At 44.7% G+C, this 18,859-nt stretch overlaps 1 protein-coding gene and 1 long non-coding RNA gene across 3 annotated transcripts in view; one reads left to right on the forward strand and one right to left on the reverse strand.

Annotated features, from left to right (window-relative positions):
• The first annotated feature begins 672 nt into the window (after window positions 1–672).
• LOC148755187 (uncharacterized) lies at window positions 673–18,183 on the forward strand. The gene is made up of 3 exons (XR_016018924.1): window positions 673–983; window positions 3,186–3,233; window positions 17,755–18,183. It is a non-coding gene; the product is annotated as an uncharacterized LOC148755187 (long non-coding RNA).
• Window positions 5,983–18,859, reverse strand: part of MICU1 (mitochondrial calcium uptake 1) — a 181,278-nt gene continuing 168,401 nt past the window's right edge. For both annotated transcript variants that reach the window (XM_019745859.3, XM_074339573.2), the window contains exons 11-12: window positions 11,091–11,180; window positions 5,983–6,939 (exon numbers count right to left, since the gene is read on the reverse strand). In XM_019745859.3, the coding sequence (XP_019601418.2) occupies window positions 6,779–6,939; window positions 11,091–11,180 (251 nt within the window). In that variant the 3' untranslated portion in view covers window positions 5,983–6,778. The remainder of the gene's footprint in view (window positions 6,940–11,090; window positions 11,181–18,859) is intronic.

Below are 18,859 nucleotides of genomic sequence, written 5' to 3' on the forward strand. Positions count from 1 at the left end.
ATATTTAGATGTCTTAAAATTAAGTACGCTTGCACGTTTTCGGTAGTAACTATGCATTTTAGACGAATGTCATTTAATTATTCATTCGACATATTTATTGAGAACCAACTATTTGCCAAGCCGGGCAGGCAGTGGTGAACAGAACAAAGCCCCTGCCCTCATGGAGTTTACATTCTAGTGTGTGTAGAGGGGTGAGGAGACATGCAATAAATAGACATATTCAGATAGTGATAAATGCTATTAAGAAAAATAAAGGAATAGAGAGTGGGAAGTTTTATTTTAAACGGCCTGATAAGAGAAATCTCTCAGAAGCTGTTGTTTTAACAGAACTTGAATTCAGGAGAGAAAGCAGGTATTAGGCAGAAGGAAGAGCAAATGCAAAGTCTCTGAACCAGGAACTTTCTGATAGAGAGTATCCTGGTGGAGAAGAAATCAGCCCCTCCTTAATAAGAGAGTCCTACACTTAGAAAAAGTTAAGGTCTTCAGAAATTGACAGGTCCTTAGTATGTGTTAATGGATAAACACTGGGACCCCTGTCACATAACCTCTCTGAGGTTTGTTGCCCTAGGACTGCAGTATGTCCAGTCTTCCTCTCCCCCGCTGTTGATACAAGAAATGTCCAAACCCCTAGAGAATTTTTCTAAGAGTTTATTTGAGCCAAGTTGATGACACTGCCAGGAAGCAAGATCTTAAATGCTCTGGAGAATGACAGTTTGGGAGTTTCTTTTATACATTTGGAATTTGGGAGGGAATGTAAGGAAGATTACATGAAGGTGGGAGAAAGCAAGGCAAGGATTGGATTACAGGAGAGTTAACAAGGTTATGTGTTCTCTTAAGGGTGTTAGCTTCCTGGCGGTCTGAAAAAGAGGCATTTCAAGGGTGTGTTAACGTCGATGCACACAAACAGTGGACAGGGCAAAGGTAACCTTTTTGCTAGGGAAGTTACAGGCCTGAGGCATGACTACCCACCATAACCTGCCCAGGTAGGAATTTATGATCAGATCTTCCTGTGAGGTTACTTTCAGTTAGATTTACTACAGTGTCCCTTTTTCGTCCACATTGCTAAGTATCATGAGGTTCTGTTTTTCCATTTTCTGAGTCTCACGAGGCCCCTCTTCTCTGGGTGATGACAGGTACTTCACTTTGTGAAGAGGTACTCATTGTGTAAAAGGCCTGTCATTTCGTTGTGTGAAGGAATTGGACGGTGATTGTCCAGCTACTGGCTGGTGAGCCCTCCTTTCCCCAAATGCATATAAATGACAAGATCTTATTTAAATTTTGAGGCTGTAGTTAGTAATTTGGCTTGGTTGGCAGGGCCTGGAGCAAGCACTGAAGATCTGGAGAGGCAGGCTGAGTGTGTATGGTAGGCGCTCTTTATTCCTGTTTTTGCATACTTCTCCTCCTCTCCCCTCTGCTGCTGACCTGGGTCTCTGAACTATTTCAATTCAGAAAGGCTTTGTTTTTCCAGAAGGGATTATAAACTGAGCCTGAAGGGTCTAACCAAGCCTCCTGTTATCACTTTCTACCTTTTTTTTATAGATCTTAGTCAAACTGGGAATGTTGTTTGTCCTCAGGCAGTTTGACTTGTCAGTCCTTCTCAGTCCAAAGGCCAGGAAGAGAGCCACACCTGCTCATTTCATGGTAAACGTTATGGTCCTTGGTCTATAGTTTTTGTTTAAAACTGGAACTGGTATGCCAGGTTGACCTGAAATTAGTTTCTCCTTGATAGTTCTTGAAATCAAGATGTTTCGATTTTGATCAAAGGAAAAAAATTGGAAACTTCTATCCTAACTGGAATCATGGTATTTGTCGGAGGATGAGGCTCAAAAAGAGACAAAATTCTTAATTGCCTCTCCAGGTACCCAGAAGTCACTGGGAAAATGAGTCTTTAAGTGAAACTCAGCATCTCCTCCTTTTGCTCCTATAGCTAAAACCACCCTTGTATTAGGTGACCACTAGCTGCCAGATTTCTTTTCTGGGGACAGTCTGATCTTAGCACCCTTTCATCTTCTATTGTTCCTCCCCATCGCTATAAGATACATTTCGCCCTGCCTCTATCTGTCTCACCTCCTTAATTATCTTTTCCATCTGTCCAAGTCTAACTTGTTCTCAAGGGCTCAGCTTAAACTGTCTTCCCTGTGAAGAGGTCAGATGTCTATTCTGAAAGGCAGGCACTGTGTAGAGCTGTAGGGGTTCAGACATGCACCACAAATAAAGGACAGAACCTGACATCAGGGAACTCACAGTCTAATAAGGTAGATAGATATTGAAAGAATTAGGGGACACTGTGGTAGGTCCAACAGTGGGATTGTGTGAAAGCCCCAGAGGAGGCTCAGCATAGGGAGCTGTTGTGTGTGTGGGATAGAAAGGCTCTCGGGGAGATGACGTCTGAGCCAGTGTCCTTCTCTGAGAAAGGGCCTCCTCCTCCATGAGCTCTCGCTGCTTTGAATTCCCATAGCACTTAGGCCTGGCTCCTCTATGGACGCTCCCTTTCCCTGCCTCGCACAGCTGGCATACCTGTCTCCAGCTACACCAAGATGGAGATCTTGCCTTCACGTGCTCTGTGGGCACAGGGCCTGATACCTAATATGAACTCAATATGTATTTGTTAAAAGAATAGAATAAATGAATCCCAGAGACAGGTTTCTCTCTCCCCACTTTATCTGGAGTTTCTCTGAGCTAGCCTGAGGGATAAATTCCTTCCTAAGCGATCAAAAAGAATCTCCAAGTCAGTGGAGTATCCCCCACTTCTTGTCCTTTGCTCTTTTGCTCCCTGGCTCTCCCGTGTCCCTTGCTGTCAGATGTGACCCACCAAGGCCTTCCTTCCAGGAACTCCAGGCTCCAAAATTGCTCCCTGAATAAACTACTGTTATCGATTCAACTATGGTCTACAGTGGAATACTATGCAGCTGTGGGAATGCTGGGAGGCTGTCCAACATACGCCTTTTTATGTAAGCTTAATTTTGGAACCATGTGAATGTTTACCTATGTAAAAAAAAAAAAAAGAAAAAGGAGAGAAAACCTAAATCTCACAATGAGGATGGTGAAAATTCACCCAAGAGTTTGATAGGTAATTCAGTTTTCAATTTGAGCTTCAATAAATTATTTGTTGAACAAACATGAATACTTCCCCATAGCATCTTTGGATTTTCAGTTTAGTCCTTTGCTTTCTTTTCTTTCCGTAGAGAAGGAGCTCTCGACACTTAGGGAGGGCCAGACTGGAGACTGGAAAGGTAAGGGGACAGGGTACTTGCCGTCCTTTCTCCCAAACTTGTCTGTTTCATGGATATCCCACCAAGTGCAGGTTCTTTGATTCAAAGTCCTTTTGCTTTGATGGTCTCTAGTCCCAGCTTCCTTTGGGGAAGAATGTAGCTGGTGTTTGTATTTTAGTTGGGAAACTGACTCAGACTTATGTTCATGGTCAGTTGGTCTTGAAATTGGGAGAACCCAGATTTTCAGGAGATTCCCAAACCATATTTCCACCCTAGACCTCCTTTCTGGGTCCAGATTCTTATATCTAACTCCCTTCTCGGTGCTTCCACCAGGATGTCTCTCAGGCACCTCAATGTGTTAAAAAAAAAAAAAAAAATAGCCTCCTCCTACTCCACCCAAACCTGGTGCTGTCAGCTTCCCAATCCCACTGAAGAGCATCACCACACACCCAGTCATCTGAACAGAAATCTGGGTTTCATCCTTAATGATTCCCTCTCCCTTAATGACCGTTCCCTGCTCGAGCAGGGAGCCCCTGCGCTAAGCCTTCTTGCCAGTAGGTGGCATCTGAAGCCTGAAAGCTGAACTGTCTCTGCTCCCTCGTTTTCTGAGCTGTTTGGAGAGGATGGGGGGGGCGAAGGGAGAGGGGGAGAGACGGGACACCCGGCTCTCGGCTCCCATGCTCCTCTTCCGCCTGAATTTCTCCTTTGTCTTAGACCCCAATTTAGTTCAAGGGCATGTGCTCCAACCAGAGCTAAAACTAGGTGGGGCACTAAAAACTGTGCAAGTGAGTTTTGAAGAGCATGCATGTTCTAAGCGCAGTTCCCGTAGTAACTCTCTCTCTATCCTTCCTGCTTGTCCTGTGGCGGATGCTAAGTTCAAGGTCAAAGAAGGTCAGCATCCTGGGTGCCCTCTGAGTTTCTTTCCCTCCCCAGAGACTTAAGGGCTAGAACTGGAATTTTTGTTTTTTTAAAAAGTAGAGAACAACAACAAAAGTAGAGAATGGCGGTGGGTTTGTGGGGGAGACTTGAGGTAGTGCTAGTATCACTTTAATATTGTCCGAGAGGTATTTTTAAATTAGCTTTTGGTGGTGGGCTGTTTCTTTGATTGTGTCACTGCTTTGGGTCTGAACTTTGTGGGTGACAATCTCACAAAAATTACATCGAATTACACCAGTGTTGTTATGGGTGGGCCAGTGATCCCTGGAGGCAAAGGAGGGGTACCAGTCTTGTCTGGAAGAGGATCAAGGAGGGCTTCTTAAGGAGGGGGCAGTTTGAGGGGTCTTGGAGGAGGAGGGGAAGGTTATTCTCTCTAGGTAGAAGCAACAATTTGAATGAGAGAAGCACAAATCAGCCTTTTGTATTCCCAGTGCGTCTAGCCTACCCCCAGACTCTGCGACTAAAAGCCTCTTGGCCTGTATTCATTATGCCACCTTGCTCAAGGACTTCCTTGGGCGACCTTGGCCTCTTCTGCTTGACTGAGCTTGTAGCTCTCACCTGCACATTTCCCCTATTGTGCCAATGTGTGGCCAGCTGTCTTCTTGAGCACCTGGCCCTCTGCTTCCTCAGGCACTCCTAGGAGCTAGCGGAGTTCAGCTGGAATTCCATGTACCTGTGAGAGGTGCCACTGACCCTGGGTTTCAAGATGTTGCTAGGTTCTGGCTTTCAGCATCAGTGAACCCAGGCCAATCAGCAGATCTCTTTTGTAGGCGAATGAATGTCCTATGAAGTCTGTGAAGTGAACTTAACAGCTCACATTTTGCTGATGCCTCAGCCCTGGGGCAATGAGCAAAGCAAAGGCTATACCTGGGTATGGGGAATACATACCCCAAGAAGGGAAAGAGACAGATGCGGTAGGTGAGCGGCAAACACCCTTGAGAGGTGATCTAATCTGTTCCCAGAAAGGGTGTCAGAGGTGAGGTCGTTAAGGTGTTCTGGAGAGAATGGCTGGGGCTGGTACAATCCTTGAGGAGCCACGGTGCAGACCCAGGCCTCTGCTCCTCTGCCTGGTAAGAACCATCCACTTCCAGGCGCTGCAGGAAGCGCTGGGTTTTGGGTGTGGTTCTATTACATCAGAATCAAGACACTGTCATGCCAGGGGGCATTACCTGAAGGTTCTGGAGGCTGCAGGAATTCCACAGGAAAGCTGAAGGAGAGGCTTTCAGACCTGGAAGAAACTTTAGAGCCCATTGAGCTCAACCCTATCTGTCATTTCACAGTTGAGGAAACAGATGGGAAATTACTTGCTTACTGAAGGCCACACTGAGGGGCAGCTGAGTCCATAGAAAACACTGGTTGCTGTAGCTCTTAAAACTTAGGACCACCATACCAGGTGACGTCTCATAGGCGCTACCGCCCGTCTTAGTTCCTTATCGTGGGGGATGAGTAATCAAGGGCTATGTGCGTTGGCCCAGGATGAAATGCTGTCCAAACTATGCTGGGACAATGCCCCCACTAACCTCCAAATGTCCTCACTTCTTGTTTGGGCCCAAAGTTGCCTTTCAACAGGAAGAACCAGACTCTGGTAGAAAGAAAACTGGTATGTGGCTACCGTGGTTTCCCTGAAAATAAGACTGGGTCTTATATTAAGTTTAGTTCCAAAAGGCGCATTAGGGCTTATGTTTAGGGAATGTCCTCCTGAAAAATCATGCTAGGGCTTCTTTTCCGGTTAGGTCTTATTTTCGGGGAAACATAGTAGCAGGATCTCAAACCCAGGGGAGAAATGCAAAGTGCCCCAGAGGATTCTAAAATAAAGGAGACAAAAACCTTTGGGGGGGTTTCTTGCAAACTGTTATAATTAAAGTGATATTTTACAAGTGTTTATGACAGAGGGCAGACAGGCTCTGGGCCAGGCCTCAGCTTCAGAAGCATACTCCTGGAGGGGAATGGCACTTGCAGGGAATGTGAACTCAATCACTGCTGCTCATTAAGCAGAGGCGCAGTGGAGTCATAGGGAGCGGAGTGAGCTGGTAAGCAGCTGCTTTAAATTCCACATCTTGCTCCATTCCCACTGTGCGCGTCACCTTCCTGGAGCAGGCCGCAGAGCCACCTTGGGGACTGGCCCAGGCTTCCTGCCAGCTCAGGGTGGCTCAGTCACCCTCATTATCATTCATCACAGACTTCCTTTGGCCTGCCAGAGGTTTTCCCAACTTACGGCTTAAAAGCACCAGCAGGAGAAAAAGCAAGGAATGTTCTTGTTCATTTAAATCCACAGCAAAACTGACTCGAGAACTGGGTGTTTCCCCGGGTTGGCATCTGTGAATGTCCCTGCATTCTTCATCCGTACGGTGCTTGAATGGGTAGTGCTGTTGAAGGTACCAAAAGTCTGAGTTTTTAGGACTTCTTCATGTTTTTGAGAACCTATGGTGATAGCCATTGGGCAGAATCAGAGCCTCGCGGAACACTGGGACGGGGAGGGTGGAGAGGGGCAACTGGTTGAATCCTGAGAGCATTCCCAAAAGGAAGGGAGCAGTATTTCCACAAGGAGCAGCAGGAAGGGCTGTGCCAAGGCTCTGCTCAAGGGGCCGGGGTGCTTGGGGAGGAGGAGGTGGCCCCTCTTGACGCCTGCGTTACTGTTTGGGCAAAGCGAAGTCCCAGGCAGTTTCTTGCGCACATTTCCACATGGCCTGCATGAGGCGGGTGAAGCCCATGTCTTTGGGCTTCTCCAGGCCTCTCATCAGCCGCTGCTTCATGATGGAAACAAATTCCTTATTGCTCAGCTCCCCGTTGCCTAGAGGAAGAGGCAAACACAACAGGGATAAGTGGAGGCCTTGGAACAAAGACTGAGAAAATTCCATCGTTCACACAGTGAGGGTTCCAAAGCCCAATGCTCTCGCAGCCAAATTCAATTCTCTCGGCTTAAAATAAAGTGGTTTGCTCCTTAATGTTTCCGACTGCATGCAACTCAGTGACAGTTCAGTGTAGTGTGACGAATTGGAATGAGAATATATGTCAGGTCCTGTGTTAGGTGTTGTGAATAAAGCGATAAATAAGACTTTGTCCCTTGAAATACTCCCAGGTTAGGGGAGAGGCAACAGTGTGTTTAGTGCCATAATGGGGTGAACAAAGAATGCTGTGGGGGTCCTGGGGAAGAATACCTAACCCAGGCTGGGGTGGTGCAAGTACAGACCAGTAAAGGCTTTCTGGAGGTGACTCTTGAGTTGGATCCCAAAGGATGAACAGGAATTGGCCAAGTAAAGGGGAGTGAGATGGGGGAGGCATTTCAGGAATGGCAGCACCGTGAGCCAGCACACAGGCAGGGAGCAGCACAGCTGATGGAGAACCCCAGTAGTCAGGTACACTCCCCACAAAGGTGGGGGCATGGCAAGGACACTAGAGGCAGGCAGGAGATAGGTCCCCAAGGATCTTGTCTTTTTGTTAAAGGCTTTGCACTCTATCTTCCTGGCATGGAGCACCAGGGAGGGCCTGGAAGTAGGGGAGTGAGATGTAGTTAATTTCCACTTTGGATAGATTTCTCTGGTTGGATGTGTGGGGATGGGCCTGGCGAGCGGCACGGCTGGAGTATGGGAGCCAGTTAGGAGACCTCTGCAATAGTCCAGGTGAGAAGTGATGAGCGCTTTTCATGGTGAAAACCTAAATCACAATCTGGTTTTGTTAGCCCATTTTCTCATGGCTTCTCTTTCCACCTGCTTCAGTGGCAGACTCAGGTCTGGAAGAGAACTTGGAGAGCATCTGGTTTACCCAAAGGTCACCTCTCAAATCACACTGAACAGTAACCACCGCATAGTAGAAAATGGTTACTCTTTGACTAGGTGCCCAGGAATAAAGGTCTACTGATTAAAAGAATGGCAGCTATTACCAGTAGTGATACGGCAACATGAAACCAGCAAACAGACCTCCCGACTAATGATGGGTCTGGGAAGAGAGTGGAAAGAGGGAATAAATGGTTTCCTTTTGTAGAGTGTATCTGAAAACCTAAACTGGCCCATGTTTTCTGGCTGAAGAGAGCAGCCTCAGAGATACCTCACAGCAAGATTAAACAAGCAAACAAACACAGGTAAAACTAGTCTATGGCACTAGAAGTCAGGCATGTGGCTCCCCTTGGGAGAGGAGGTGACTAGAAGGCAGCCTGGAAGGGTGACGAGGGGTCCTCTGTGGTCCAGGTAATGTGATGTTTCTGGATAATGGTAGTTACACAGGTATGTTCGGTTTTTAAAAATTTGTTCAGCTGTACACTTACGATATTTGCACTTTTCTGCATATTCTACCTCAATATAAAAAGGTTAAAAGTAGGTTGGGGCTCTGCCTGCCACAGGCGCAGCTCGTTGGCGGAGGCTTCGGTGCATTCGGGATTCAGCTCCACCCGGAACCCACGGCAGGGCCGAGGGAGGCATCACTGCCAGAGGTGTAACGGACGTGAATACTGCTTGACAAGATGCTGAAGACCGCCCTCATCCACCAGGGCCTGGCACGTGGAACTCGCAAAGCTGTCAAAGCCGCCAAAGCCTCAGACAAGCGCCAAGCCCATCTTCGTGTGCGCGCATCCAACTGTGATGAACCCATGTCCATCAGGTTGGTGGAGGCCCTGTGTGCTCCACACCAATCACCCTAACTGAGGTTGATGACAACGAGCGAGCGGAAGGGGCGGGCCTCTGTAAAACCGACGGGGAGGGAAACCCCGTCAAGTGGTTGGGCGCACTTGTGTGGTGGTTGGGGCTATGGCAGAGTCTCAGGCCACGGGTGCCATCGAGGAGTCCTTCAAATGTAAGACATGAACTTCAAATGTGGCTTTTATTAAAAAAAAAAAAAAGCCTGGCTGGGCTGAAAAGTAATCAGTAATATGGCTAATTAAGAATGTAAAATGTAAAAGAACAAAAATGTCTAAACAAGATTCTTAGTATTTTGTATAAAAAAAGAAGCTTAAAATGAAAAAAATCTGAGGTCATTCACTCAAACTACATGGGGTTTGCTTCCTGCTTCCCTAAGGTCAGGCTGACCAGTCTGACTGGCTTCTGTTACCTCTGAACTGGGTATATGACTGAATGTCACTTGTGTGCATATGTGACCTGTGAACAAGTCTGTCTGAAACTCGGAATTCTCTGTCCTCTGACATTTTGACCCAAGACCCTGCACTGATGGAAATAACAATGGCTCTTAAATTTAATATCGACTTCCTTTTTTCTGTAGATTAAGAAAATAAGCCCCCGAGATGGTAAATGATTTTCTAAGGTGATTCAAGGAGATATTGACACAGCCTGCTTCTGAAAGGCTGGAAGATCAAACATCATTTCCCAGGAGAAGCGGGTACTGTGAGGCTGGTTGCCTTTATTCCCACATTCACTTCACAGATCAGCTCAGGGTATTGGATTCAAAAATTATAAAAATAAATGTTTTTTGGAAAAAACTGAAAGCACCTAAATGCGATTAGAGGAAAATCAAAATGTAGGCCATTAATCTCTACAACAGTGCTGTTCATTAGAATTATCTTTGCTGGGGAAAATGTTTTTATTTGTGCTGTTCAGTACCGTAGCCACTGACCACGTGTGGCTACGGGGCACTTGAAATGTGGCCGGGGAGACTGAGGATCTGAGATTTAAAGTATATTTAATTTTAATTCATTTAAATTTAAATAGCCACATGTAACTAGTGGTGTCATACTGGACAGGGCGGCCTAGAGAATAAGCCACCGCCACCTGAGGGTGAGGCCATCTCCTTGTCCGAGCCCTGGGACTTCCCTTCACTCACACCTCGGTTGTGGGTGCAGGTGGCAGATTTAAACAACTCAAGCTCAACTTAATAACTAAAATAAGTTAATGAACACCTGTTACATGCAAAGTACTAGCCGAGGTCCTATGCGGGGAGGGAGGGTGTCCAAAGATGAACAGGACCTGTATAATAACTACCCTTAAAAAGCTCACAGTTTAACAGAGAAGGTAGGTCCCGTACATAGAGATACAGTGTAACGTGCAGTGATGCAAAGTGAACCACACTAAGGAATGAAAGAACCAGAGTGATTCGTTATGCTGGGGACAAAATGCAAGGTGTCACAGAGGCAGAAGCCTTTGAAATGCTTCTAGAATCCCATTAGCCCTGCTTTCTGGAGGAAGATGAACGCTGGCTGTAAGACCAGCAACGGAGGTGATACATACAGAGGGGGCAGCACAGCTTGGACGCACACCTGGCTGTGCCATCGGCTACTACATTTGTGATCCTGGGAAAATGACTTAACCTCTCTGAGCCTCAGATTCCTTATCTGTAAAATGTGGTTGATAATTCCCATGTCAGAGAATTAAATGAGCAGCTTAGCACAGTGCCTGGCTCATAGGAAGCACTGAAAACGGGAGCCTCCATTGTGAATATTAGTGTTAGTCAGCCAGCGTAGCTGAGAAATAACGCCAGAGAGGAGCGAGGATCTCTTCAGTGGGCCAACTCAAGGGCACTCAGGCCACAGACTTCTGCGAGCTGCAGTATTAAGATGGGGTGTGCAGGACTGAAACATGCCTTGGGAGGTGGAGAGAGCAGTACCCATCTTCATTCAAATACTAAAGTGCTCCTACTAAGCAGCTGAACTGGCTCCAGTAGTTTTGTTTCCATTGCTTTCAAGCTTTTCTATTTGAGTTTATTCTTTATTTCACTTTAAAAACACTACTTTAGTTGAATTGTTTCCATTTTTAAGATCCTTGGGGTCACATTTTAATTTAGGCCTATAGGCAAATTTGAATTACAAGAAGAAATGGAAAACACAAACCAGGACCAGGGGTTATATTTCTCAATGTCATGATGCTGAGGGCTGAGCTATAGATGTGGGAAAGGGGTAAGCTGAAGAGGTGTAGGCTAGTGCATTGGAGCTGTCTGGAAGGCTCCATTATAAATAAGGGCAGGAGGCTCTGTGCCCGCCTGACCCCCGGGGGCCCCACTCACCATCACAGTCAAAGAGTGCAAACACCACGTCACACACATGGTCTGAGAGTTCCACTTTAGCCACTGTCCTGGCCACCTGCTGCATGGTCACTGAAAGAAAGAAAGAAGCTCAATTTGCACAGCACAGGGACTTTCATTTTGCTTTCTCTGAATGGGGGATAAAACTACTCAGTCGTAACAAAGAGCTTTCAACTGTATTTAAGTCATATTTTTAAAAAATGATAGTTTTAAATCTATAACCCCCCCCCCCCCTTTTCACCTCAGGTTCTATTCTACTGCTGCTATACTTTAGTAGGTGTATATAGTTAAGTAAGAATGCCTGATACTAAGTTTATGGAGACAGAAAGTAGATTGGAGGTTACCAGGGCTTTGGGGGAGGGAGGAATGTGGAGTTAGTGGTAATGGGTAAAGACTTCTGTGTGGGATGATGGAAAAGTTTTGGAAATAGTGGTGATGGTTGTACAAAATTGTGAATATAATTAATGCCACTGACTTGTACACTTAAAAATGGTTTAAATGGCATCTTTTATGGTATATATTTTACCACAATAAAATCCACATAGTATTTAAGGATGGGATTCTAACAGTCTAGGAGCATGCAGTGGTGGTTTTTCTAATAAATTATTACCAGAAGAATACCTTGAAAAAAATATAGAATGCCTAATATTACTATAGTCCCCATGTTGGCATTTCCCTCCCGCTGGAAAGAACATGATAACAAAAAGTCAAGGAGGGGCAGCCGGATGGCTCAGTTGGTTAGAGCGCCAGCTCTTAACAACAGGGTTGCGGGTTTGATTCCCACATGGGCCAGTGAGCTGCGCCCTCCACAACTAGATTGAAAGAACAACGACTTGACTTGGAGCTGATGGGCCCTGGAAGAACACACTGTTCCCCAATATTCCCCAATAGAAAAAAAAAAAAAAAAAGTCAAGGTTGTAACTAGGAAGCAAAAGGAACGGGAATTGGGGAATAAGGCGGCTTATCTCGGTGCACTAAGGCTTCACCCTTCAGTTACTGATTGACAGTTTCTTGCCCCTCCTCCCTGCAAGTTTTCCACCAGCCACTTGTCCTTTCTAACTGTGCCTCTTGGGATAAGCAGTGGCCCCAATCTCACTAGTTCAGTATACAGCCTTTTTTGTTTGTCTTTTCCCAGACCTCAGCAGAAAATCTCTCTTGCCATTTTTCTCTTACTCTGACATTTGCTGTTGAACATTAGCAATCATGTGAGATTGGTTCTCATGAAAAACAAACCAGGAAGGACTAGGCAATTTTCACTGCCTTTTCTCTTGATTTATTCAGATCTAGCTACATCTATAAATTCTATATGTAATTATAAATTATGTTACTGTTTATAAACAGTCTTAAGTGAAGTAAAACTCAGAGGAAAGAAAAGGATTAATTTCTACATATCCAGAAGCAATGTGAACTTAAACAGAGTCAGTGTGCCTTCTCTGCTTATTTCATTCTACAGCTTCAGTTTTTTCTTGTCATGTGTTTCTGCATTCGACCTTTCACTTCAACTCCATATATTCATTCCCCCCAGGTCGGCAGTTACACATACCAGAGCAATGCAGAGGCGCAAGGTGAGGCAGTAGGAAAACTGAAGTCTCTCATCCTGGCTCTACCACCCACATTCTATGTGAACCCGATGGGGTCGCTGGATCTCTTTAGATTTAATTTTCTCATATTCAAATAAGGGGATGTCACAAGATAACTGCGGCGGTGGCTTAACAGTGCAGAAAACCATTTATTGGTATTTTCTAGAATCTGAAGGTGGGGGTGGGGATCTTGTCTGGCAAAGGGCAGAGGAAAGGTGGTATTGGTTATAAGCTAGTGTTCAGAGCCTCTGGCTGGCGGGGGAGTAGGTTGATCAGAAGGGTGGGAAGAGCGTTTCCTTTTCCTGCAGCGTTGGTGGTTGTTCATACCACAATTTCCCTCAGGATGTGAGTTAGGGTGAAGGAGGAATCCATGTCCCTCGGAACTAGAAGACTTAAGCAGAAGATACTATTGTGATGGATGTTCCTGAGGTGAGGATAACTGCTGGAGGGGGAGTTGGGGAATCTACACAACGGTAGAAGTTCTAGAATTTAGAAACTTAGCCTCAGAGGTCTAGACACTCCATTTTTCTCAGCTGGCCCGGAAATAACTGATTCCTGGTAACTAAATGGCAGGGGAGGAACAGAAATCAGAAGGCCAGTTTACAGTGAGAATAGTAACTGTTTAGAGAACTAAAATGAAAACAGCTGGCTATTATACTTCTCAGTTGGAAAATATACTAAGGAAACTCAATTCACCTCAGAAGATTGCTCAGTGAGAAAAACAATCAGATCAGAGAAAACTGAATGCTGTCCAACTGTGATCACCTACTGAATTACCCTTTGCAGCCACAGAAGTATGTCCTGAGAAGTGGATCAAAACCTGTTCTATATTAGATAAACAGGAATGCTTTTTTGTTAACCATTCCTTTTTCTGCATTTCACATAACTGAAAACTGTCCTCTTTTTCTCTTTCCCAGTTCTTCCCTTCTCTCCGGGCAAAGTGCCTATTGCTAATTCTTGATATTCCACGTGCCCAGGCTTCTCCCTACGAAGGTGGGCCCTTTCTTCTACATTAACTAAAATAGTATCCAAGGATGTCAGTGAGGGCTCTTGAGAATTTTTAGTGACCAGCTCATAAAAGTGGTACTAAGTGGCTGTAGGAATAGGGACTTCTGGAGGCCACGAGCAGGACCGCCTCATTACAAATGCTATCTCTTGACAGTTACAAATTATGTTCTGCCTCACAGGGAGGGCTCTGATGCCATGTGCACTGTAGGAGGAAGAACCAGGGCTGCTAAGTCATTGTCGCTCCAACCAAGGGGATGTTACCAGCCAGCAAGCAGCCTGGGGGGATGCCCTCTCTCAGTCCAAGATTTTCAGGCCCCCAGAGTGTGAATGAAAGCAAAAGAGGAAACAACATTTAACTAGATGGTGTGCTGTCAAGCTGGGAGTGCTTGGGACAAGTGGGATGACAGCAGGTCACAAGCCAAGTGCCTGACAGCTGGTCCTGAGAGTTGGCTCAATCATATTTGCTTCCACATCCCTGACTCAATCACAAAGTCTTAATTAAACCAGAGCAAACAGAACAACTGCCCGCCCCCCCCCCCCCGCCCCGATATTGACTTCCCCAAGCAGACCAGTTATTGGTACTGGAATCTGGGCCTCCCCTCTTTGATGACGCTAATTGAGTGATGGCTACACTTCTAGTTTCCAATCTGAAAGATGTCCACATAGAGCATGAGCACTCTGGAGAAGGCCTACGTTTCTGAGGCCTTATGTATTCCTTTTGTACAAATCTGGTCCAGTTGCCTGAACAATGGATGGACATGAGACTTGGTAATTTCTACAAGATTGGGATAGGGAAGTATTTGTAGAAGTGGGCTCAATTGGCACTCAAAAATGTACCATCTGGCTTTTTGAAAAGTCCAGGCAGAATCTGAGTTGTGCCAGGTTCCCAATTTACTCTCTGGCATGGTCCATGACTGGACAATTCAACAGCCGAAAGAAACACGTGCTAGCTTTGTTGGACTATAATGTCAGAAAGTACATTACATAAAACTATGTACCATGAGAGTCACCCAGAATAAAGGAGACTTCTACAGTCATAAGAGCCCAAATATCCAATAGAATCAGAGAATCTCAGAACTGGAAGAGAGCTCAGAGGAAATATGAAATCCAGAGAAGTTAAATAACTTGCCCAGGGTCACAAAGCCAGGTGGTAGCAGCTGGGTCTAGACTCTAGGTCTCCTGACCTCCCGCCCTGACTTCCCTGTACACACTGGGTCCACTTGATCCCATATATGGACAATACTATTCCCCTCCAGGAATCTGTCGCCCTAAATAACAGAAAGAGCTCAGATGAAAGAAAAGCCAAACTGGGAGATACTCAGTGCCAGTGGGCAGGGGTGAGTACGTGAATGGCCGGGGGTTGTGAGCAGCCAGCATTACAATTTGACCACAGATATGCACAGTGGAAGACACTAGCATTCCCTTGGAACTTACGGACAATTTCAGGGATGACTTAAAAGGTTTATTAAACTGTAACCCAATGAAAAGCATATGAAATAAAAGCGGTTGTGGGAGCTTTTCCCCACAGCTACCTCTGAGGCACACATACAGCCATGGACAGCATGACCCAGTTAGGAGCTGCCTTTCTCTTCCTAATGCAAAGGTGTTTGGAAAGGTGATACGCCAACTTGGGCTGACAGGCTCTGGCTGTGTGGCCATGTGACTATTCCTGCCTTCCTGGACTGCTGTGGAGAGAATCAAAAGCTGGCTTGCGACTGCCAAGGTTAAATGAGGGGACACATTTCTGTTTCAGCCCTGGAAAGGCTTATGATGCAGATGTCTTAGTTTCCTAAGTCCATTCCTAGATGGCTTTGTAGGGACAGAGGGAAGGATTTTCCCTTAATGAGCCTTGTCCTTTCTTTTTTATCTTCTTCCCAGATACTTTGGCTAATACAACACTTATATTTCAACCTGATTCAGGGTGTGTGTGTGGGGATAGCATTTAGTAGAACTACAATTTAAGGAGCCAAGAGCAATGCAATCTACTACTAATAAAAAATAAATTTCTTTGCATGGTGCTTTGGAACCATTGGCAGGTTGACCCCCTCTTTGCTAGGCTGCCCGCCTGTCAGAGGTGATGGTGGTCCTGGCTCCTAAATACTGGTATATGCCATGAACAAAACCTGCAGTCAGGTTTTCTGAAGCTCAGAGCATCATCCCAGATAACTGCTTCCATGGACCTATGTGATGAATCTGGTACAGACTGATTTATAGTAGTCATTGCCATCATCCAGTATGGTATCTGGCTTCATCAAAAATCCTCACCACATTTTGTCAATAAAGGGCAAGCATTTCTACCAGCACCATTGGCAGTCAGTGATTTCAGCTGACACACCCAGGGGGCAATCACAGTTTAGTGCAGGAAATCATATGTACCATTAAGATTGAGAAATACATAGGAGAAATGTCAGATATATTAATAGACACATAGGAGGCACAGTGGAATAGTCTGTATTTGGTAGAAAGTACATTTGGGATCTGAATTCTAAAGGATTAAAGAGACAGACCGTTCCAGATCTGTGCATGTTTGGTAGTGGGTGATGGGGGTGGTGTGGAGGAATCCGCTTGAATAAAGAACTGAAAGCAGGAAGGGATGCTAATGCCTGACTCGAGAGCTAGAACAGCAGGTGCAGCGGGGGACAGCGCATCAGGATAGGTTTTACAGAGGGCCAGTCAAGTCTCCTTGCAAATAAATCTTTATAACAAAGCCTGGATTTATTTGGAGACCAATTTACCATACTAACTTGCTTTTCCCTCTTAGACTCTTTAAAATTTCATTCTTTTTATTTTAAGAAGTTATTTTTCATTTGTTCATACATTCACCTGTTCCGAAATTCAAATGGTATGATGAATTGAAGTCTCCCTCCCCACCTTATCCCCTAGTTGTCACCTAGTTGTCCAGAGGCAACCAACATCTCCAGTTTCCTCAGAAATATTATATGGATGTAGAATCGAATATTTATTTTTCATTTCTTCTCACAAAAATGGTGGTATGCTACAATATAGTTTTGCTTTATTCATTTAACAAGGTATCTTAGAAATAATTCCGTAGCAGTTCATAAACAGTTCCTGTTAACAGCTGCATAGTATTCCACTGACAGGATGTATCATTATTTAACCAATTCCTAATTTAGCCTAACTTCAGTCTTGAGGAGGAAGTACCTTTCTGGCTCTCCGTAACAAAATTACTTCTGTTGTGCTCTGCAGTCAGCTTCAATCTCTGATAGCTAAAATGACAGCAACTGATATATTTAAATTCAGTTTGCTGACATTATAGGAAAATCTAAATATGTTTCACATTTAAATGTGTCTTATGAAAGCTTCAGAGGCTTCTAAGAGTAATGAACCTCGAAGTCCCCCAAGAAGCAATGCTTGCAATAAACACTAAATTGCTATGCTTCCTCAGTTGGTGGAATTCTTTTCTGATCCTTTTCTGTGTAGGATGTAATGTTGGCTGATTTTGTCCTTACTTATCTATTTATGTGGATGTTTTGACAGTTTATCCCCCCCTCGCCCCCCTCTCTCTCCCACTGGTTATCACGAAGCAACTCTCTCTCCTTGGGGTGCTTATAAAATTTTACTAAATCACAAGATATCAAAGCAACATAGTTAAGTGAGAATCAATCCTTAGAATTGCTAAGAGACTTTAAATTGGGGAAAATAAACCAGGTTTCTGCAGAGAAATTGCCTCCTAAAGCAAACAGTTCTTTCAGAATTTGAGTTTCCTTGTCTACATCATGAATAATTTTACTTCAAAAAACGGATGATTTTGTCTTAAATGAATGGAATCCTGGCCAACACTCCTCTTTCCATATAAATGTTTTTACAAAATGAAATGATGAACTGAAGCAGTGGGACTTGCCTCCCACGAACTTTAAAAGAATTTATAAAATAGGAGCTTTATTCCCCATAACCACCTCCCCACACATCTTTGTGATGTTTCTGCCTCCTGTCTTCATGCTATGGCTGCCTGTGGGCTCCCCATACATTCTTGCTGTGAATTTCCCCCTATTTCTGCCTTCACATGTAAGCACTGAGTCCCATGTGTACTTTTCTAGGTCCTTCTAGCAGCAGGAGGTGCCATGTACCAAAGAGGACAGTGGTATGGAAGTCAGGGGACCTGAATCTCCGGTCTGGTTTGCATCACACTACCTATGATTTGAGCAAGTCATTTCCTTCCTGTGTAAATGAAGAGGTTAAAAACAATCAAGTAATGGTTTAAATAAAATGATTTCTAAGCGCTATTCCAGTCAAATTGTATGACTGCCAAGTTGTTGTTGTTTGTTTTTGGATACCATGTCTTAAATCAGTTAAAATGTTTACATCTTCAGAAATCCTCAAAGAAAATCTAAAGGTGGGAATTTCTGGAATTATAGCTGGTGTGCTGGGCAGAATTCTGAGATGGTTGCCAACATTCCCACCTTCTGGTATAATCTCTTTGGGAGTGTGGGCAGGACCTGAGAATATGATGGGTTACTACTCCTGTGATTTAGTTACTTTATATGGAGAAGGTAATGGGATAATCTCTGCCATGATTACAGTTATATAATATAAGAATCCATCTCAGCACACTAGAGTGATTCTCCTGCTGGCTTTGAAGAAGTGAGTTGTCATGTTGTGAGAGAGCCTGAGAAAGGGCCACATGGCAAGGAACTGTGGTGGCCTGCTGAGAGTGATCCCTAGCTGACAGCCAGCAAGAAAAAGGGGACCTTAGTCCTATGACTGAAAGGAACTGAATTCTGCCAAAAACCCAGGTGGACTTGGAGGAGGACCCTAAACTCCGGATAATGTATCCCTTCTGACACCTTGATTTCAGCCTTGTTGAGACCCTGAGCAGAGAACCCAGTTATGCTGTGCCCAAACTCTGACTTGTAGGAGCAGACAATAAACAGCTGTTTAAAGCTGCTAAATTTGTAATAATTTGTTATGCGGCAAGAAAGCTAAGTGGGGAAGGTATTTATGGTTGCGAATGTCCTTCTGAGTCAAACCTTACTTTATATATACCTGTGTTCATTTTAGGTACATTTTACAGAATTGTCACTCTTTTGCAACTACTAAACCAAGCTCCATTAATTAGCTCTTATGGAGGCACTAGCCAAAGTGTAATTAAAATTTAAATTTCTGAAAAAGAAATTAAAACTGCCACCTTTCTTTTGGGAATTC

The sequence above is a fragment of the Rhinolophus sinicus genome, chromosome 15 (genome assembly GCF_057876585.1).
Source record: "Rhinolophus sinicus isolate RSI-liver-muscle chromosome 15, RSI-T2T, whole genome shotgun sequence".
Classification (NCBI taxonomy): domain Eukaryota; kingdom Metazoa; phylum Chordata; class Mammalia; order Chiroptera; family Rhinolophidae; genus Rhinolophus; species Rhinolophus sinicus.